This window comes from Salmo trutta, unplaced genomic scaffold (assembly GCF_901001165.1).
Source record: "Salmo trutta unplaced genomic scaffold, fSalTru1.1, whole genome shotgun sequence".
Lineage (NCBI taxonomy): Eukaryota > Metazoa > Chordata > Actinopteri > Salmoniformes > Salmonidae > Salmo > Salmo trutta.
The window spans coordinates 17,501-39,414 of record NW_021822810.1 but is presented as its reverse complement, the minus strand read 5'-3'; the positions used below and the strand labels follow the sequence as shown (position 1 = coordinate 39,414).

The window sequence follows — 21,914 nt, the reverse complement described above, 5'->3', positions numbered from 1 at the left end:
CAGCAATTGCGCAGGGTTGGTGTGGCCTGTGGTGGTGGGGCCCAATGTGACATCTTTCCCCGGGGCCCAAAAATCCCTGGCGGCGGCCCTGCATACCAATGAAAAAAAAAACATGTATCTCAACAAAAAACATTGGCTACATGAAAAATCTTGACAATTAAAAACATGGTAGCAGCATATAAACGGGTAGCACTAGCCTACATAGCCTTTAGAGGAAGGGTGCAGCGACAAAACCTTAGGGATCGGACCCTTTTCCCCCGAATTTTCACCTAAAATGACATCACCAAATCAGCCAAACTGCCTGTAGCTCAGGACCTGAAGCAAGGATGTGCATATTATTGATACCATTTGAAAGGAAACACTTTGAAGTTTGTGGAAATGTGAAATGAATGTAAGACAATATAACACATTAGATCTGGTAAAAGATAATACAAAGAAAATAAAAAAACACGCCTTTTCTATTTTTTCTGTTTTGTTCCATCTTTGAAATGCAAGAGAAAAGCCATTATGACTTAGGAGTCTAGGCGCAATTTAGATTTTGGCCACTAGATGGAAGCAGTGTACGTGCAAAGTTTTAGACTGATCCAATGAACCATTACATTACTGTTCAAAATGTTGTATCGAGTCTGCCCAAATGTGCTGAATTGGGTCTGTTTGAAGTACATAACTATAGAGAACATACAAAAATGATATGGTAATAAAAAACAACTCCCAGGAATGTCATAAATGATGGATAATTAGCTTCCAGTTCCTGTTAATAATTAACAAACCAGTTGCCGTGATAAAAGTTTTGTTATTGTGCATGCTCCTCAAACAATAGGCCCAGTCCAGTAAAAAAAAAAAACATGATTTCCGGTGTTTTATATAGTTCCACATTATGGAGGTTGGAATTTATACTGTGAAATTGTGACAAAATATGATAATGCCCTTTTAGTGTGAGAGTTTGTTAAGGCCTCGTCAAATGTCAGCCTTGTTTTGGTGGGGGTGGAGTTTAGACCAGTTAGTAGACCAATAAGAAAGAGAGTTCCAAACCTCTCTGCCAATAACAGATCGTTTTCCCCTCCCCACTCAGACCACTCCCAAACAGTCCTAGCAAAATTCTTGCTTGAAAAATGACTCTTTGCTAAGAACCTATTTTTTATATATTTTTTAGCGTTTTAATTGAAAACAAAATCACAGCAATGTACTTAACTGTTCCCCAGAAATTATTTGCTATTAAGATAAAAAAAAAAACAGCTGCGCATCGGACCATTAAAAACTAAAAGAACGAGGGACGTCCCGTGTGGCTCAGTTGGTAGAACATTGGAGCTTTCAACACAAGGGTTGTGGGTTCGATTCCCACGTGGAAACCAGTACAGAGAAATAATAAGTCAGAACATGCATGCACTCACTACCGTAAGTCGCTCTGGATAAGAGTGACTACTAAAATTTAACTAATCAAACTGATATTCACACTTTTATCAAAATACATACAAGTTATACCAGTACAGCTCAGATCATATTTCAGTACAATGTGTTCTGATCGTCTGAGCAATCGGACTGCAATAAAAGTCAACCTGGAACGTTCCCATCATAATTGACAAGGGTCAGGTGACCAAAAAATGCCCAATCCTGAGCTATTCTGTGTGGATTGTCTCAGAGGAACATTTTCTCCTTGCTGTGTCCGAAGCGTGTGTTGAGTTCCTGAGACTTCTTCAGCAGACGTTGTTTCTGAGCTTCATCAAACTTGTTGACTTGCAAGTCCTGGTCCCTGTCAAACGCTCGCCTCTCCACCGGCTTGGTTCCCTCGTCCAGTTTCCTCCTCTTCAGCTGCTTCTCATGGAGACTGATCAGAGACTCCCCACGCTTGGTTTCCTAACAGAGAGGAGAGAGGAAGACAAAAGTCATTTTGACAAACTAATGGTCGACAGACATCTGGGTCTAGTCTCCGGGTCGGTAGACGTCTGGGTCTAGTCTCCGGGTCGGTTAGACATCTGGGTCTAGTCTCCGGGTCGGTAGACATCTGGGTCTAGTCTCCGGGTCGGTAGACATCTGGGTCTAGTCTCCGGGTCGACAGACATCTGGGTCTAGTCTCCGGGTCGGTAGACGTCTGGGTCTAGTCTCCGGGGCGGTAGACGTCTGGGTCTAGTCTCCGGGGCGGTAGACGTCTGGGTCTAGTCTCCGGGTCGGTAGACGTCTGGGTCTAGTCTCCGGGTCGGTAGACGTCTGGGTCTAGTCTCCGGGTCGGTAGACATCTGGGTTTAGTCTCCGGGTCGGTAGACGTCTGGGTCTAGTCTCCGGGTCGGTAGACGTCTGGGTCTAGTCTCCGGGTCGGTAGACGTCTGGGTCTAGTCTCCGTGTCGGTAGACATCTGGGTCTAGTCTCCGGGTCAGCAGACATCTGGGTCTAGTCTCCGGGTCAGTAGACATCTGGGTCTAGTCTCCGGGTCAGTAGACATCTGGGTTTAGTCTCCGGGTCAGTAGACATCTGGGTCTAGTCTCCGGGTCGGTAGACGTCTGGGTCTAGTCTCCGGGTCGGTAGAGGTCTGGGTCTAGTCTCCGGGTCGGTAGACGTCTGGGTCTAGTCTCCAGGTCAGCGGTCTAGTCTCCGGGTCAGTAGACATCTGGGTCTAGTCTCCGGGTCGGTTAGACGTCTGAGTCTAGTCTCCGGGTCGGTAGACGTCTGGGTCTAGTCTCCGGGTCGGTTAGACATCTGGGTCTAGTCTCCGGGTCGGTAGACGTCTGGGTCTAGTCTCCGGGTCAGTAGACATCTGGGTCTAGTCTCCGAGTCGGTTAGATTTCTGGGTCTAGTCTCCGGGTCGGTAGACGTCTGGGTCTAGTCTCCGGGTCGGTAGACGTCTGGGTCTAGTCTCCGGGTCGGTAGACGTCTGGGTCTAGTCTCCGGGTCGGTAGACGTCTGGGTCTAGTCTCCGGGTCGGTAGACGTCTGGGTCTAGTCTCCGGGTCGGTTAGACATCTGGGTCTAGTCTCCGGGTCGGTAGACGTCTGGGTCTAGGCTCCGGGTCGGTAGACGTCTGGGTCTAGGCTCCGGGTCGGTAGACGTCTGGGTCTAGGCTCCGGGTCGGTAGACATCTGGGTCTAGTCTCCGGCTCGGTAGACGTCTGGGTCTAGTCTCCGGGTCGGTAGACGTCTGGGTCTAGTCTCCGGGTCGGTAGACCTCTGGGTCTAGTCTCCGGGTCAGGAGACGTCTGGGTCTAGTCTCCGGGTCGGTAGACGTCTGGGTCTAGTCTCCGGGTCGGTAGACGTCTGGGTCTAGTCTCCGGGTCGGTAGACGTCTGGGTCTAGTCTCCGGGTCGGTAGACCTCTGGGTCTAGTCTCCGGGTCGGTAGACCTCTGGGTCTAGTCTCCGGGTCAGGAGACGTCTGGGTCTAGTCTCCGGGTCAGTAGACCTCTGGGTCTAGTCTCCGGGTCAGGAGACGTCTGGGTCTAGTCTCCGGGTCGGTTAGACCTCTGGGTCTAGTCTCCGGGTCGGTTAGACATCTGGGTCTAGTCTCCGGGTCGGTAGACCTCTGGGTCTAGTCTCCGGGTTGTAAATGCCATAGTGAGATCTTCATTCAGGTCCTGGTCATGTAGTTGCTCCGTTGGGCAGAGAAAGAGTCTCTACTACTTACGTTGTATTTGGACACTTTCTCAGCCATCTGTAACTCTCTGTGAGACAGTTGAGGGACTGGTTCTGTTTCTTCACTCTCCTTTCCCTCCAGACGGTCCTGTTGAGACAGACAGACAGACAGACAGACAGACAGACAGACAGACAGACAGGCAGGCAGACAGAGAGACAGGGAGACAGAGAGACAGACAGACAGACAGACAGACAGACAGACAGAGAGAGACAGATAGAGAGACAGAGATAGAGACACAGAGACAGACAGAGAGAGAGAGAGACAGATAGAGACAGATAGAGACAGAGATAGACAGACAGAGAGAGAGAGAGACAGACAGACAGTCAGAGAGAGAGAATTATATAGTCAGTAGAGTAGCGTGAAATCCCAACAGAAACGTGTCGACTGTCCAGAACCAGAACCAGTGTTTCCTACCCTGAGCTTGCGTTCTCGATCAGCAGGGGTGTCGGTCCAGAGGGATCGGTCCTTGCTCTCCGGTCCAGCCCTCTTCTTGAAGGTTCTGGCCCCCAGCCCGATGTGCTGCAGCGTTGGAGGAAGCTCTGTCATCCAGGTCTCTCGAACCACATCATCTGGACCATTCTGTCAATCAACCATCACAGATAAGATCAACTCATTCTACCATCTGACCTGGGGTCAGTTCATTAGGAGGCTGACAACTCATTCTACCATCTGACCTGGGGTCAGTTCATTAGGAGGCTGACAACTCATTCTACCATCTGACCTGGGGTCAGTTCATTAGGAGGCTGACAACTCATTCTACCATCTGACCTTGGGTCTGTTCATTAGGAGGCTGACAACTCATTCTACCATCTGACCTGGGGTCAGTTCATTAGGAGGCTGACAACTCATTCTACCATCTGACCTGGGGTCTGTTCATTAGGAGGCTGACAACTCATTCTACCATCTGACCTGGGGTCTGTTCATTAGGAGGCTGACAACTCATTCTACCATCTGACCTGGGGTCTGTTCATTAGGAGGCTGACAACTCATTCTACCATCTGACCTGGGGTCAGTTCATTAGGAGGCTGACAACTCATTCTACCATCTGACCTGGGGTCAGTTCATTAGGAGGCTGTCAACTCATTCTACCATCTGACCTTGGGTCTGTTCATTAGGAGGCTGACAACTCATTCTACCATCTGACCTGGGGTCAGTTCATTAGGAGGCTGACAACTCATTCTACCATCTGACCTGGGGTCTGTTCATTAGGAGGCTGACAACTCATTCTACCATCTGACCTGGGGTCTGTTCATTAGGAGGCTGACAACTCATTCTACCATCTGACCTGGGGTCTGTTCATTAGGAGGCTGACAACTCATTCTACCATCTGACCTGGGGTCTGTTCATTAGGAGGCTGACAACTCATTCTACCATCTGACCTGGGGTCAGTTCATTAGGAGGCTGTCAACTCATTCTACCATCTGACCTGGGGTCTGTTCATTAGGAGGCTGTCAACTCATTCTACCATCTGACCTGGGGTCTGTTCATTAGGAGGCTGACAACTCATTCTACCATCTGACCTGGGGTCTGTTCATTAGGAGGCTGACAACTCATTCTACCATCTGACCTGGGGTCAGTTCATTAGGAGGCTGACAACTCATTCTACCATCTGACCTGGGGTCAGTTCATTAGGAGGCTGACAACTCATTCTACCATCTGACCTGGGGTCTGTTCATTAGGAGGCTGTTAACTCATTCTACCATCTGACCTGGGGTCTGTTCATTAGGAGGCTGACAACTCATTCTACCATCTGACCTGGGGTCAGTTCATTAGGAGGCTGACAACTCATTCTACCATCTGACCTGGGGTCTGTTCATTAGGAGGCTGACAACTCATTCTACCATCTGACCTGGGGTCTGTTCATTAGGAGGCTGACAACTCATTCTACCATCTGACCTGGGGTCTGTTCATTAGGAGGCTGACAACTCATTCTACCATCTGACCTGGGGTCTGTTCATTAGGAGGCTGACAACTCATTCTACCATCTGACCTGGGGTCAGTTCATTAGGAGGCTGTCAACTCATTCTACCATCTGACCTGGGGTCTGTTCATTAGGTGGCTGACAACTCATTCTACCATCTGACCTGGGGTCTGTTCATTAGGAGGCTGTCAACTCATTCTACCAACACACCCCAGTACATCTGACCTGGGGTCAGTTCAGTAGGAACAAACGTGGGGGAAATGATTTGAAATTAGAGGAATTAAAATTTGTCCTATTAAACAGTTAAAAAAAACAACGTTTTGCACGACTGAACACAACGTATGATAATCACCCAATGAGCATGTTCCTAAGGGCGCCACCTGGTGGCGGAGTCAAGCACCATAAAGATGAACGAATTACTGGTCAGTTCATCAGTAAACAACTCAACAGTAAACAACTCAACAGTAAACAACTCAACAGTAAACAACTCAACAGTAAACAACTCAACAGTAAACAACTCAACAGTAAACAACTCAACAGTAAACATGTCGTCCCCCACTAATGATGCAGCCCCACCAGTCTGGACGTAGAACGAGAGTCTGGACGTAGAATAAGAACGTAGAACAAGAGTCTGAACGTAGAACAAGAGTCTGGACGTAGAACAAGAGTCTGGATGTAGAACGAGAGTCTGGACGTAGAACAAGAGTCTGGACGTAGAATAAGAGTCTGGACGTAGAATAAGAGTCTGGACGTAGAATAAGAACGCAGAATAAGAGTCTGGACGTAGAACAAGAGTCTGGACGTAGAACAAGAGTCTGGACGTAGAACAAGAGTCTGGACGTAGAATAAGAGTCTGGACGTAGAATAAGAGTCTGGACGTAGAATAAGAACGCAGAATAAGAGTCTGGACGTAGAACAAGAGTCTGGACGTAGAATAAGAGTCTGGACGTAGAATAAGAGTCTGGACGTAGAATAAGAACGTAGAACAAGAGTCTGGACGTAGAATAAGAACGTAGAACAAGAGTCTGGACATAGAACAAGAGTCTGGACGTAGAATAAGAACGTAGAACAAGAGTCTGGACGTAGAATAAGAACGTAGAATAAGAGTCTGGACGTAGAATAAGAACGTAGAATAAGAGTCTGGACGTAGAACGAGAGTCTGGACGTAGAACAAGAACGTAGAACGAGAGTCTGGACGTAGAATAAGAACGTAGAACGAGAGTCTGGACGTAGAATAAGAACGTAGAATAAGAGTCTGGACGTAGAACAAGAGTCTGGACGTAGAATAAGAACGTAGAATAAGAGTCTGGACGTAGAATAAGAACGCAGAATAAGAGTCTGGACGTAGAACAAGAGTCTGGACGTAGAATAAGAACGTAGAACAAGAGTCTGGACATAGAACAAGAGTCTGGACGTAGAATAAGAACGTAGAACAAGAGTCTGGACATAGAACAAGAGTCTGGATGTAGAATAAGAGTCTGGACATAGAACAAGAGTCTGGATGTAGAATAAGAGTCTGGACGTAGAACAAGAGTCTAGACGTAGAATAAGAGTCTGGACGTAGAATAAGAGTCTGGACGTAGAATAAGAGTCTGGACGTAGAATAAGAGTCTGGACGTAGAATAAGAGTCTGGACGTAGAATAAGAGTCTGGACGTAGAATAAGAGTCTGGACGTAGAATAAGAACGTAGAATAAGAGTCTAGACGTAGAATAAGAACGTAGAATAAGAGTCTAGACGTAGAATAAGAACGTAGAATAAGAGTCTGGACGTAGAATAAGAGTCTGGACGTAGAATAAGAACGTAGAATAAGAGTCTGGATGTAGAATAAGAGTCTGGACATAGAACAAGAGTCTGGATGTAGAACAAGAGTCTGGATGTAGAATAAGAACGTAGAACGAGAGTCTGGACGTAGAATAAGTGGCGGTGAGGTTCTCACATCTGCTCCTGTCAGTCTGTCCTTCATCTTCTGAGCTCTGCGTTCGATGTCCAAAGCCACGGAGTCCCGGATGGCACCTTGAGCAGGCATGGGCCCGATCACCTCTTCATCCTCCTCCTCTTCATCACTGCTGGAGGGTTCTGCTGTGTAGCCCGGTGGCAGGGCTGGCCGAGGGAAATCATCCTCACCATCATCATCATCATCTTCATCATCAGATACCGGTCTGTGAAATCCTGGGGGTAAGGCTGGGCCCAATACAGCTGGCCTAGGGGAGGTAGATAAGAGAAACAATCAACTCGACACAAACCAATAAATACGTTTAGACAACTTATTGGAAAATACATGCATGACTGGCTGACATATCATTTAATATGTCTGTTTAAAGCAGAGAGAACTAGATGACATATTATTTATTATGTCTGTTTAAAGCAGAGAGGACTAGCTGACATATCATTTAATATGTCTGTTTAAAGCAGAGAGAACTAGCAGACATATCATTTAATATGTCTGTTTAAAGCAGAGAGGACTAGCTGACATATCATTTAATGTCTGTTTAAAGCAGAGAGAACTAGCCGACATATCATTTAATATGTCTGTTTAAAGCAGAGAGGACTAGCTGACATATCATTTAATATGTCTGTTTAAAGCAGAGAGGACTAGCTGACATATCATTTTAATATGTCTGTTTAAAGCAGAGAGAACAAGCTGACATATCATTTAATATGTCTGTTGAAAGCAGAAAGAACTAGCTGACATATCATTTAATATGTCTGTTTAAAGCAGAGAGAACTAGCTGACATATCATTTAATATGTCTGTTTAAAGCAGAGAGGACTAGCTGACATATAATTTAATATGTCTGTTGAAAGCAGAGAGGACTAGCTGACATATCATTTAATATGTCCGTTTAAAGCAGAGAGAACTAGCTGACATATCATTTAATATGTCTGTTTAAAGCAGAGAGGACTGGCTGACATATCATTTAATATGTCTGTTGAAAGCAGAGAGAACTAGCTGACATATCATTTAATATGTCTGTTTAAAGCAGAGAGGACTAGCTGACATATCATCTAATATGTCTGTTTAAAGCAGAGATAACTAGCTGACATATCATTTAATATGTCTGTTTAAAGCAGAGAGGACAATATGTCTGTTTAAAGCAGAGAGAACTAACTGACATATCATTTAATATGTCTGTTTAAAGCAGAGAGAACAAGCTGACATATCATTTAATATGTCTGTTTAAAGCAGAGAGAACTAGCTGACATATCATTTAATATGTCTGTTTAAAGCAGAGGACTAGCTGACATATCATTTAATATGTCTGTTTAAAGCAGAGAGGACTAGCTGACATATCATTTAATATGTCTGTTTAAAGCAGAGAGGACTAACTGACATTGCTTTAAACAGACATATTAAATGATATGTCAGCTAGTCCTCTCTGCTTTAAACAGACATATTAAATGATGAGAGGACTAGCTGACATATCATTTAATATGTCTGTTTAAAGCAGAGAGGACTAGCTGCCATATAATTTAATATGTCTGTTTAAAGCAGAGAGGACTAGCTGACATATCATTTAATATGTCTGTTTAAAGCAGAGAGAACTAGCTGACATATCATTTAATATGTCTGTTTAAAGCAGAGAGGACTAGCTGACGTATCATTTAATATGTCTGTTTAAAGCAGAGAGGACTAGCTGACATATCATTTAATATGTCTGTTTAAAGCAGAGAGAACTAGCTGACATATCATTTAATATGTCTGTTTAAAGCAGAGAGGACTGGCTGACATATCATTTAATATGTCTGTTGAAAGCAGAGAGAACTAGCTGACATATCATTTAATATGTCTGTTTAAAGCAGAGAGGACTAGCTGACATATCATTTAATATGTCTGTTTAAAGCAGAGAGGACAATATGTCTGTTTAAAGCAGAGAGAACTAACTGACATATCATTTAATATGTCTGTTTAAAGCAGAGAGAACAAGCTGACATATCATTTAATATGTCTGTTTAAAGCAGAGAGAACTAGCTGACATATCATTTAATATGTCTGTTTAAAGCAGAGGACTAGCTGACATATCATTTAATATGTCTGTTTAAAGCAGAGAGGACTAGCTGACATATCATTTAATATGTCTGTTTAAAGCAGAGAGGACTAACTGACATTGCTTTAAACAGACATATTAAATGATATGTCAGCTAGTCCTCTCTGCTTTAAACAGACATATTAAATGATGAGAGGACTAGCTGACATATCATTTAATATGTCTGTTTAAAGCAGAGAGGACTAGCTGCCATATAATTTAATATGTCTGTTTAAAGCAGAGAGGACTAGCTGACATATCATTTAATATGTCTGTTTAAAGCAGAGAGAACTAGCTGACATATCATTTAATATGTCTGTTTAAAGCAGAGAGGACTAGCTGACGTATCATTTAATATGTCTGTTTAAAGCAGAGAGGACTAGCTGACATATCATTTAATATGTCTGTTTAAAGCAGAGAGAACTAGCTGACATATCATTTTAATATGTCTGTTTAAAGCAGAGAGGACTAGCTGACATATCATTTAATATGTCTGTTTAAAGCAGAGAGAACTAGCTGACATATCATTTTAATATGTCTGTTTAAAGCAGAGAGAACTAGCTGACATATCATTTAATATGTCTGTTTAAAGCAGAGAGGACTAGCTGACATATCATCTAATATGTCTGTTTAAAGCAGAGATAACTAGCTGACATATCATTTAATATGTCTGTTTAAAGCAGAGAGGACTAGCTGACATATCATCTAATATGTCTGTTTAAAACAGAGATAACTAGCTGACATATCATTTAATATGTCTGTTTAAAGCAGAGAGGACAATATGTCTGTTTAAAGCAGAGAGAACTAACTGACATATCATTTAATATGTCTGTTTAAAGCAGAGAGAACAAGCTGACATATCATTTAATATGTCTGTTTAAAGCAGAGAGAACTAGCTGACATATCATTTAATATGTCTGTTTAAAGCAGAGGACTAGCTGACATATCATTTAATATGTCTGTTTAAAGCAGAGAGGACTAGCTGCCATATCATTTAATATGTCTGTTTAAAGCAGAGAGGACTAGCTGCCATATCATTTAATATGTCTGTTTAAAGCAGAGAGAACTAGCTGACATATCATTTAATATGTCTGTTTAAAGCAGAGAGGACTAGCTGACGTATCATTTAATATGTCTGTTTAAAGCAGAGAGGACTAGCTGACATATCATTTAATATGTCTGTTTAAAGCAGAGAGAACTAGCTGACATATCATTTAATATGTCTGTTTAAAGCAGAGAGGACTAGCTGACGTATCATTTAATATGTCTGTTTAAAGCAGAGAGGACTAGCTGACATATCATTTAATATGTCTGTTTAAAGCAGAGAGGACTAGCTGACATATCATTTAATATGTCTGTTTAAGCAGAGAGAACTAGCTGACATACCATTTAATATGTCTGTTTAAAGCAGAGAGGACTAGCTGACATATCATTTAATATGTCTGTTTAAAGCAGAGAGAACTAGCTGACATATCATTTAATATGTCTGTTTAAAGCAGAGAGAACTAGCTGACATATCATTTTAATATGTCTGTTTAAAGCAGAGAGGACTAGCTGACATATCATTTAATATGTCTGTTTAAAGCAGAGAGGACTGGCTGACATATCATTTAATATGTCTGTTGAAAGCAGAGAGAACTAGCTGACATATCATTTAATATGTCTGTTTAAAGCAGAGAGGACTAGCTGACATATCATCTAATATGTCTGTTTAAAGCAGAGATAACTAGCTGACATATCATTTAATATGTCTGTTTAAAGCAGAGAGGACTAGCTGACATATCATCTAATATGTCTGTTTAAAGCAGAGATAACTAGCTGACATATCATTTAATATGTCTGTTTAAAGCAGAGAGGACAATATGTCTGTTTAAAGCAGAGAGAACTAACTGACATATCATTTAATATGTCTGTTTAAAGCAGAGAGAACAAGCTGACATATCATTTAATATGTCTGTTTAAAGCAGAGGACTAGCTGACATATCATTTAATATGTCTGTTTAAAGCAGAGAGGACTAGTTGACATATCATTTAATATGTCTGTTTAAAGCAGAGAGAACTAGCTGACATATCATTTAATATGTCTGTTTAAAGCAGAGAGGACTAGCTGACATATCATTTAATATGTCTGTTTAAAGCAGAGAGGACTAGCTGACATATCATTTAATATGTCTGTTTAAAGCAGAGAGAACTAGCTGACATATAATTTAATATGTCTGTTTAAAGCAGAGAGGACTAGCTGACATATCATTTAATATGTCTGTTTAAAGCAGAGAGAACTAGCTGACATATCATTTAATATGTCTGTTTAAAGCAGAGAGAACTAGCTGACATATCATTTTAATATGTCTGTTTAAAGCAGAGAGAACTAGCTGACATATCATTTAATATGTCTGTTTAAAGCAGAGAGAACTAGCTGACATATCATTTTAATATGTCTGTTTAAAGCAGAGAGGACTGGCTGACATATCATTTAATATGTCTGTTTAAAGCAGAGAGAACTAGCTGACATATCATTTAATATGTCTGTTTAAAGCAGAGAGAGCACTAGCTGACATATCATTTTAATATGTCTGTTTAAAGCAGAGAGGACTGGCTGACATATCATTTAATATGTCTGTTTAAAGCAGAGAGAGAACTAGCTGACATATCATTTTAATATGTCTGTTTGAAGCAGGGAGATCTAGTTGTGTTGTCTTGGTTACCTCTCTGGTGAAGCCTGTGGGTTTGAGAACCCAGGAGGAAGAGCTGGTCCGAAGAAACCATCATCATCATCATCATCATCCCCAAGCCTTCTACTCACCGCCTCTTCTCCTCTGTGCTGTTTCCTACAGAATGATGCAGACAGTCCATTTCAGGCATTTTACACGCACTTTCCTTCACAAACAATGAGGAAATGAAGGTGTTTGATGTTAGTTTGAAATGTAGAAGTGAGTGTAAATGTGTTACTCTGCGGTGGGTCCATCCCTGGTCGTCCCTCTACCGTGTCTGCTGCTCGTCTTGTTTCGTCTCTTCATCACCACGTCCACCTCCTCCTGGACAAAGTCATCCTCCGAGCTGGAGAGCAACTCCGGTTTGTATCCGGGAGGCAGAGCAGGACCTGCAACTATTGGAGAAGACAGCACATCTTAGGTAGGAAAACACCAAAAAACAGACACTGGCTTTTTCCATTGAACAATACAGTATAAAGCAGAAAGATAACTAAGCCGTGGATATGACAGCATAGTATCTGATGACACTGGTCTAAAAAAATCATGTGGATTTAAACCACTACTAACTTTACTCACATCCTTCCTCATCATCAGAATCATCACTGCTGCTTTTTCTGAACGACGGAGGTAAAGCAGGTCCGATTAAATCCTCATCTGACATGATTACCGATTATTAATGACCTATTTTTACAACAATAAACACCTCGACGACAACGGAAGAAAAAAAAAACCCGACACCGAAACCCGGAAATGTAATCTGACCTCTACCACCGGAAGTAAACAATACCGACATCCAATCAACAAGCGGAATTCGTTGGTCACATGATCATTTCCACACAAGGAGGAAAACGAGTCGGTCGCATCGCAGTTCCTTCTAAGTGTTTCTCATCTTCGTTTATCATGGTTTGACGAAGCAAGTTGTTTTTTCGGAACAAGCTAATAATAATAATATCATGGGGAAGAAAGATAGGGGAGACCGGGGTGAGTATCTAGATGTTCCGGAAAGTGAATTATTTATTACTCCAGCTCATTTTGCGGTATCAGTCGATGTTGTGATGGTAATTATAGCATGATGCTGAGGCATGGGAGACAGACATGCATTTTAACACTACCTAACCATTCTACCTAGCTAATACCTGTAGTAGTAGTATAGTAGCTAGATAGTACATATAGCATGATGCTGAGGCATGGGAGACAGACATGCATCCTAACACTACCTAACCATTCTACCTAGCTAATACCTGTAGTAGTAGTATAGTAGCTAGATAGTACATATAGCATGATGCTGAGGCATGGGAGACAGACATGCATCCTAACACTACCTAACCATTCTACCTAGCTAATACTTATAGTGTAGTAGTATAGTAGCTAGCTAATACCTGTAGTAGTAGTATAGTAGCTAGCTAGTACATATAGCATAGTATAGTAGCTAGCTAGTACATATAGCATAGCATAGTAGCTAGCAAGAACCTATAGTATAGTAGTAGTATAGTAGCTAGCTAGTACCTATAGTATAGTAGCTAGCTAGTACCTATAGTATAGTAGTAGTATAGTAGCTAGCTAGTACCTATAGTATAGTAACTAGCAAGTACCTATAGTATAGTAGCTAGCTAGTACCTATAGCATAGTATAGTAGCTAGCTAGTACATATAACATAGTATAGTAGCTAGCTAGTACATATAACATAGTATAGTAGCTAGCTAGTACCTATAGCATAGTATAGTAGCTAGCTAGTACCTATAGCATAGTATAGTAGCTAGCTAGTACCTATAGCATAGTATAGTAGCTAGCTAGTACCTATAGTATAGTAGCTAGCTAGTACCTATAGCATAGTATAGTAGCTAGCTAGTACCTATAGTATAGTAGCTAGCTAGTACCTATAGCATAGTATAGTAGCTAGCTAGTACCTATAGTATAGTAGTAGTATAGTAGCTAGCTAGTACCTATAGCATAGTATAGTAGCTAGCAAGTACCTATAGTATAGTAGCTAGCTAGTACCTATAGCATAGTATAGTAGCTAGCTAGTACCTATAGCATAGTATAGTAGCTAGCTAGTACATATAACATAGTATAGTAGCTAGCTAGTACATATAACATAGTATAGTAGCTAGCTAGTACCTATAGTAGTAGTATAGGAGCTGGAAAAACAGACTAACTTCAAGATGCTGCAGACTGCCTTAGTCTGGAGACCCGACGTCGGACAGACGTGAGCGTTTGGATCAGGGACGTTCCCACTAACGACCTCTACAAAACCAGAATGTTGAATAAAACTACATCTGAACGTACTTTGCCGTTTGTCTGTGAAGTGTTTTGTTTGTTTTACAGGAAGGAATGTGAGACAATATATCCACAGGAAAGTAGAATTAAATCAACTTTTCAAAGGTGCTGGTAGAAACATTCAGATGTCTGTCACCTGAAACATGAGGAACGTGCTCCTCTGCCGGAAGTGTCCCCGAACAGCGTAGTGTCAAACGTGCTCCTCAGCCAGAAGTGTCCCTGAACAGCGTAGTGTAAAACGTGCTCCTCAGCCAGAAGTGTCCCCGAACAGCGTAGTGTCAAACGTGCTCCTCAGCCTGAAGTGTCCCTGAACAGCGTAGTGTCAAACGTGCTCCTCAGCCTGAAGTGTCCCTGAACAGCGTAGTGTCAAACGTACTCCTCAGCCTGAAGTGTCCCCGAACAGCGTAGGGTCAAACGTGCTCCTCAGCCAGAAGTGTCCCCGAACAGCGTAGTGTCAAACGTGCTCCTCAGCCTGAAGTGTCCCTGAACAGCGTAGTGTCAAACGTGCTCCTCAGCCTGAAGTGTCCCTGAACAGCGTAGTGTCAAACGTACTCCTCAGCCTGAAGTGTCCCCGAACAGCGTAGGGTCAAACGTGCTCCTCAGCCGGAAGTGTCCCCTCCAGCGTAGTGTCAAACGTGCTCCTCAGCCAGAAGTGTTTTCCATGGCTCCAACTGGCAAGATGCTTCAGGAGGCTGGTCAGGTGTTGCTAGTTAACAAGGCAGAGAGGTCCTAAATTCGCGCCAGCTATGTGCCCAATCAGGAGGAAGTGGTACTTGCTAAGCAAGCAGCGTGACGTCCTTGTCACATGGACAGAACCATGTAAGTGCGTCATTGTAAATATTGTTAATAATAATAATTTGTTCTTAACTGACTTGCATGGTTAAATAAAGGTTAAATAAAGGTTAGATAAAGGTTAGATAAAGGTTAGATAAAGGTTAAATAAAGGTTAGATAAAGGTTAAATAAAGGTTAGATAAAGGTTAAATAAAGGTTAGATAAAGGTTAAATAAAGGTTAAATAAAGGTTAAATAAAATATATAATGTAATCACGAGCTCGGCATGTGTGCGTCTATTTTCGTCTCGTGGCTTCAGGTTGATAGAATCCATCACTTTGAAAAGTTGTTGTAATTCTACTTTCCTGTGGATGTGTTGTCTCACGTTCCTACCACCAAAAGGCCCGACCGCACAGACGACTAGTAAAGTCAATTTAAAATATAATTGAATTCAACATTCTGACTTGTATCGGTTGAGAGAGGAAACTTTTCTGATCTAAATACTCATTTCTGCCCGACATAGAATTCAATGAAATTCACCGTTTCGTTAACAGGCTGTCAGCTGCCTGTGTCTGACAATAACACTCTCTGAGAGGAGCAATCACTGTGATTAAAACATATTTTAGTCACAGGGACACTACAGTGAGAGCTGATTTCAGAACAATGTCATCTTCAATCAACTGTCTTTCTCTTTGGTGATGGACATGTCTCACCGAGTGTCCCAGTTGTAAGACTCACGGCTCAGCCAATTTCTCCTTAATTACACCCCTCCTGTCTCTGTCTCTCTTTGTCCCTCCTGTCTCTGTCTCTCTTCCTCCCTCCTGTCTCTGTCTCTCTTCCTCCCTCCTGTCTCTGTCTCTCTTCCTCCCTCCTGTCTCTGTCTCTCTTCCTCCCTCCTGTCTCTCTCTTCCACCCTCCTGTCTCTCTCTTCCACCCTCCTGTGTCTCTCTCTTCCACCCTCCTGTCTCTCTCTCTTCCACCCTCCTGTCTCTCTCTCTTCCACCCTCCTGTCTCTCTCTTCCACCCTCCTGTCTCTCTCTTCCACCCTCCTGTCTCTCTCTTCCACCCTCCTGTCTCTGTCTCTCTTCCACCCTCCTGTCTCTGTCTCTCTTCCACCCTCCTGTCTCTGTCTCTCTTCCCCCTCCTGTCTCTGTCTCTCTTCCACCCTCCTGTCTCTGTCTCTCTTCCACCCTCCTGTCTCTGTCTCTCTTCCACCCTCCTGTCTCTGTCTCTCTCTCCCTCCTGTCTCTGTCTCTCTTCCTCCCTCCTGTCTCTCTCTTCCACCCTCCTGTCTCTGTCTCTCTTCCTCCCTCCTGTCTCTGTCTCTCTTCCACCCTCCTGTCTCTCTCTTCCACCCTCCTGTCTCTCTCTTCCACCCTCCTGTCTCTGTCTCTCTTCCTTCCTCCCTCCCTCCTGTCTCTGTCTGTCTGTCTGTCTGTCTGTCTGTCTGTCTGTCTGTCTGTCTGTCTGTCTGTCTGTCTTCCTCCAGAGAGGAAGTCTTCTAAGAAGCGTGTGTATGATGAAGAGGAGGATGAGGAGGAGGCGATGGGCAGTGAGTCCCAGGAGGCCATCCCTGCAGCGGCCGGTAAAACGGTGGATGAGTCGGCCATCAAGCTGGATGAGTACGGGGCTAAAGACTACCGGCTGCAGATGTTGCTGAAGAACGACCACGGGTCACGACCTCTCTGGGTGGTGAGACTGACAGATTACGTCACAAAGTCACCTCACATCTGGTGCTGTTTAAAACTGACAGATTACGTTACCAAGTCACCTCACATCTGGTGCTGTTTAAAACTGACAGATTACGTTACCAAATTACCTCACATCTGGTGCTGTTTAAAACTGACAGATTACGTTACCAAGTTACCTCAGATCTGGTGCTGTTTAAAACTGACAGATTACGTTACCAAGTTACCTCACATCTGGTGCTGTTTAAAACTGACAGATTACGTTACCAAGTTACCTCACATCTGGTGCTGTTTAAAACTGACAGATTACGTTACCAAGTTACCTCACATCTGGTGCTGTTTAAAACTGACAGATTACGTTACCAAATTACCTCACATCTGGTGCTGTTTAAAACTGACAGATTACGTTACCATGTTACCTCACATCTGGTGCTGTTTAAAACTGACAGATTACGTTACCAAGTTCACCTCACATCTGGGGCTGTTTAAAACTGACAGATTACGTTACCAAGTCACCTCACATCTGGTGCTGTTTAAAAACTGACAGATTACGTTACCAAGTTACCTCACATCTGGTGCTGTTTAAAACTGACAGATTACGTTACCAAGTTACCTCACATCTGGGTGCTGTTTAAAACTGACAGATTACGTTACCAAGTTTACCTCACATCTGGTGCTGTTTAAAACTGACAGATTACGTTACCAAAGTTACCTCACATCTGGTGCTGTTTAAAACTGACAGATTACGTTACCAAGTTACCTCACATCTGGTGCTGTTTAAAACTGACAGATTACGTTACCCAAGTACCTCACATCTGGTGCTGTTTAAAACTGACAGATTACGTTACCAAGTTACCTCACATCTGGTGCTGTTTAAAACTGACAGATTACGTTACCGAAAGTACCTCACATCTGTTGCTTGTTTAAACTGACAGATTACGTTACCAAGTTACTCAATCTGGTGCTGTTTAAAACTGACAGATTACGTTACCAAATCACCTCACATCTGGTGCTGTTTAAACTGACAGATTACGTTACCAAGTTACCTCACATCTGGTGCTGTTTAAAACTGACAGATTACGTTACTAAATTACCTCACATCTGGTGCTGTTTAAAACTGACAGATTACGTTACCAAGTTACCTCACATCTGGTGCTGTTTAAAACTGACAGATTACGTTACCAAGTTACCTCACATCTGGTGCTGTTTAAAACTGACAGATTACGTTACCAAGTTACCTCACATCTGGTGCTGTTTAAAACAGACAGATTACGTTACCAAGTTACCTCACATCTGGTGCTGTTTAAAACTGACAGATTACGTTACCAAATTACCTCACATCTGGTGCTGTTTAAAACTGACAGATTACGTTACCAAGTTACCTCACATCTGGTGCTGTTTAAAACTGACAGATTACGTTACCAAATTACCTCACATCTGGTGCTGTTTAAAACTGACAGATTACGTTACCAAATTACCTCACATCTGGTGCTGTTTTAAAAACTGACAGATTACGTACAAGTTACCTCACATCTGGTGCTGTTTAAAACTGACCAGATTACGTTACCAAGTCACCTCACATCTGGTGCTGTTTAAAACTGACAGATACGTTACCAAGTTACCTACATCTGGTGCTGTTTAAAAACTGACTAGATACGTTACTAATTACCTCACATCTGGTTGCTGTTTAAAACTGACAGATTACGTTACCAAGTTACCTCACATCTGTGTGCTGTTTAAAACTGACAGATTACGTTACCAAGTTACCTCACATCTGGTGCTGTTTTAAAACTGACAGATTACGTTACCAAGTTACCTCACATCTGGTGCTGTTTAAAACGGACAGATTACGTTACCAAGTTACCTCACATCTGGTGCTGTTTAAACTGACAGATTACGTTACCAAATTACCTCACATCTGGTGCTGTTTTAAACTGACAGATTACGTTACCAAGTTACCTCACATCTGTGCTGTTTAAAACTGACAGATTACGTTACCAAATTACCTCACATCTGGTGCTTTTAAAACTGACAGATTACGTTACCAAATTACCTCACATCTGGTGCTGTTTAAAACTGACAGATTACGTACCAAGTATCCCTCACATCTGGTGCTGTTAAAACTGACAGATTACGTTACCAAGTTACCTCACATCTGGTGCTGTTTAAAACTGACGATTACGTTTACTAAATTACCTCACATCTGGTGCTGTTTAAAACTGACAGATTACGTTACCAAGTTACCTCACATCTGGTGCTGTTTAAAACTGACAGATTACGTTACCAAGTTACCTCACATCTGGTGCTGTTTAAAACTGACAGATTCCGTTACCAAGTTACCTCACATCTGGTGCTGTTTAAAACAGACAGATTACGTTACCAAGTTACCTCACATCTGGTGCTGTTTAAAACTGACAGATTACGTTTACCAAATTACTCACATCTGGTGCTGTTTAAAACTGACAGATTACGTACCAAGTTACCTCACATCTGTGCTGTTTAAAACTGACAGATTACGTTACCAAGTTACCCTCACATCTGGTGCTGTTTAAAACTGACAGATTACGTTACCAACGTTACCCTCACTCGGTGGGTTAAAACTGACGATTACGTTACCAAATTACCTCACATCTGGTGCTGTTTAAAACTGACAGATTACGTTACCATGTTACCTCACATCTGGTGCTGTTTAAAACTGACAGATTACGTTACCAAGTCACCTCACATCTGGTGCTGTTTAAAACTGACAGATTACGTTACCAAGTTACCTCACATCTGGTGCTGTTTAAAAATTGACAGATTACGTTACTAAATTACCTCACATCTGGTGCTGTTTAAAACTGACAGATTACGTTACCAAGTTACCTCACATCTGGTGCTGTTTAAAACTGACAGATTACGTTACCAAGTTACCTCACATCTGGTGCTGTTTAAAACTGACAGATTACGTTACCAAGTTACCTCACATCTGGTGCTGTTTAAAACAGACAGATTACGTTACCAAGTTACCTCACATCTGGTGCTGTTTAAAACTGACAGATTACGTTACCCAAATGACCTCACATCTGGTGCTGTTTAAAACTGACAGATTACGTTACCAAGTTACCTCACATCTGGTGCTGTTTAAAACTGACAGATTACGTTACCAAGTTACCTCACATCTGGTGCTGTTTAAAACTGACAGATTACGTTACCAAATTACCTCACATCTGGTGCTGTTTAAAACTGACAGATTACGTTACCAAGTTACCTCACATCTGGTGCTGTTTAAAACTGACAGATTACGTTACCAAGTCACCTCACATCTGGTGCTGTTTAAAACTGACAGATTACGTTACCAAGTTACCTCACATCTGGTGCTGTTTAAAACTGACAGATTACGTTACTAAATTACCTCACATCTGGTGCTGTTTAAAACTGACAGATTACGTTACCAAGTTACCTCACATCTGGTGCTGTTTAAAACTGACAGATTACGTTACCAAGTTACCTCACATCTGGTGCTGTTTAAAACTGACAGATTACGTTACCAAGTTACCTCACATCTGGTGCTGTTTAAAAACGGACAGATTACGTTACCAATTACCTCACATCTGGTGCTGTTTAAACTGACAGATTACGTTACCAAGTTACCTCACATCTGGTGCTGTTTAAAACTGACAGATTACGTTACCAAATTACCTCACATCTGGTGCTGTTTAAAACTGACAGATTACGTTACCAAATTACCTCACATCTGGTGCTGTTTAAAACTGACAGATTACGTTACCAAGTTACCTCACATCTGGTGCTGTTTAAAACTGACAGATTACGTTACCAAGTCACCTCACATCTGGTGCTGTTTAAAACTGACAGATTACGTTACCAAGTTACCTCAGATCTGGTGCTGTTTAAAACTGACAGATTACGTTACCAAGTTACCTCACATCTGGTGCTGTTTAAAACTGACAGATTACGTTACCAAGTTACCTCACATCTGGTGCTGTTTAAAACTGACAGATTACGTTACCAAGTTACCTCAGATCTGGTGCTGTTTAAAACTGACAGATTACGTTACCAAGTCACCTCACATCTGGTGCTGTTTAAAACTGACAGATTACGTTACCAAATGACCTCACATCTGGTGCTGTTTAAAACTGACAGATTACGTTACCAAGTTACCTCAGATCTGGACTCCATTTTTGGACTTATTAATTAATGATATTGGCTGTCTATTGATTCTTTGAAGAATATAACGTAGAAATGCTCCGTGACCTCTGTTCGGCTGCCGTACCCGTGAACTCTGTTCCCCTGTCGTACCCGTGACCTCTGTTCCGCTGTCGTACCCGTGACCTCTGTTCCGCTGTCGTACCCGTGAACTCTGTTCCCCTGTCGTACCCGTGAACTCTGTTCGGCTGTCGTACCCGTGAACTCAGTTCCGCTGTCGTACCCGTGACCTCTGTTCCGCTGTCGTACCCGTGAACTCTGTTCCCCTGTCGTACCCGTGAACTCTGTTCGGCTGTCGTACCCGTGAACTCTGTTCCCCTGTCGTACCCGTGAACTCTGTTCGGCTGTCGTACCCGTGAACTCAGTTCCGCTGTCGTACCCGTGACCTCTATTCCGCTGTCGTACCCGTGACCTCTGTTCCGCTGTCGTACCCGTGACCTCTGTTCCGCTGTCGTACCCGTGACCTCTGTTCCGCTGTCGTACCCGTGAACTCTGTTCCCCTGTCGTACCCGTGAACTCTGTTCCCCTGTCGTACCCGTGAACTCTGTTCCGCTGTCGTACCCGTGAACTCTGTTCGGCTGTCGTACCCGTGAACTCTGTTCGGCTGTCGTACCCGTGAACTCTGTTCCGCTGTCGTACCCGTGAACTCTGTTCCGCTGTCGTACCCGTGAACTCTGTTCGGCTGTCGTACCCGT

At 42.8% G+C, this 21,914-nt stretch overlaps 2 protein-coding genes across 2 annotated transcripts in view; one reads left to right on the top strand and one right to left on the bottom strand.

The window, feature by feature from the left end:
• Nucleotides 1–1,126: 1,126 nt before the first annotated feature.
• LOC115184976 (GPALPP motifs-containing protein 1-like) lies at nt 1,127–13,048 on the bottom strand. The gene is made up of 7 exons (XM_029745559.1): nt 12,853–13,048; nt 12,515–12,671; nt 12,271–12,393; nt 7,478–7,742; nt 4,033–4,197; nt 3,610–3,705; nt 1,127–1,854 (listed from the first exon to the last, which is right to left on the bottom strand). Exons 1-7 carry the CDS (start codon nt 12,935–12,937, stop codon nt 1,636–1,638), a joined length of 1,110 nt encoding a protein of 369 aa, XP_029601419.1. The 5' UTR covers nt 12,938–13,048; the 3' UTR covers nt 1,127–1,635.
• A 61-nt stretch (nt 13,049–13,109) lies between these two features.
• Nucleotides 13,110–21,914, top strand: part of ercc3 (excision repair cross-complementation group 3) — a gene marked incomplete at its 3' end in the record, with an annotated part of 25,377 nt that continues 16,572 nt past the window's right edge. The window contains 2 exon segments of the mRNA XM_029745558.1: nt 13,110–13,257; nt 16,815–17,017. Of these exon segments, the coding sequence (XP_029601418.1) occupies nt 13,230–13,257; nt 16,815–17,017 (231 nt within the window).

Excerpts from the sequence above, each read along its gene's own strand:
- LOC115184976 (XM_029745559.1), bottom strand. The coding sequence starts at position 12,937 with ATGTCAGATGAGGATTTAATCGGACCTGCTTTACCTCCGTCGTTCAGA. Across the intron at positions 12,394-12,514 it reads AGGGATGGACCCACCGCAGA|GAAACAGCACAGAGGAGAAG; the intron begins GTAACACATTTA and ends ATCATTCTGTAG. Across the intron at positions 4,198-7,477 it reads ACAGACTGACAGGAGCAGAT|AATGGTCCAGATGATGTGGT; the intron begins GTGAGAACCTCA and ends GTTGATTGACAG.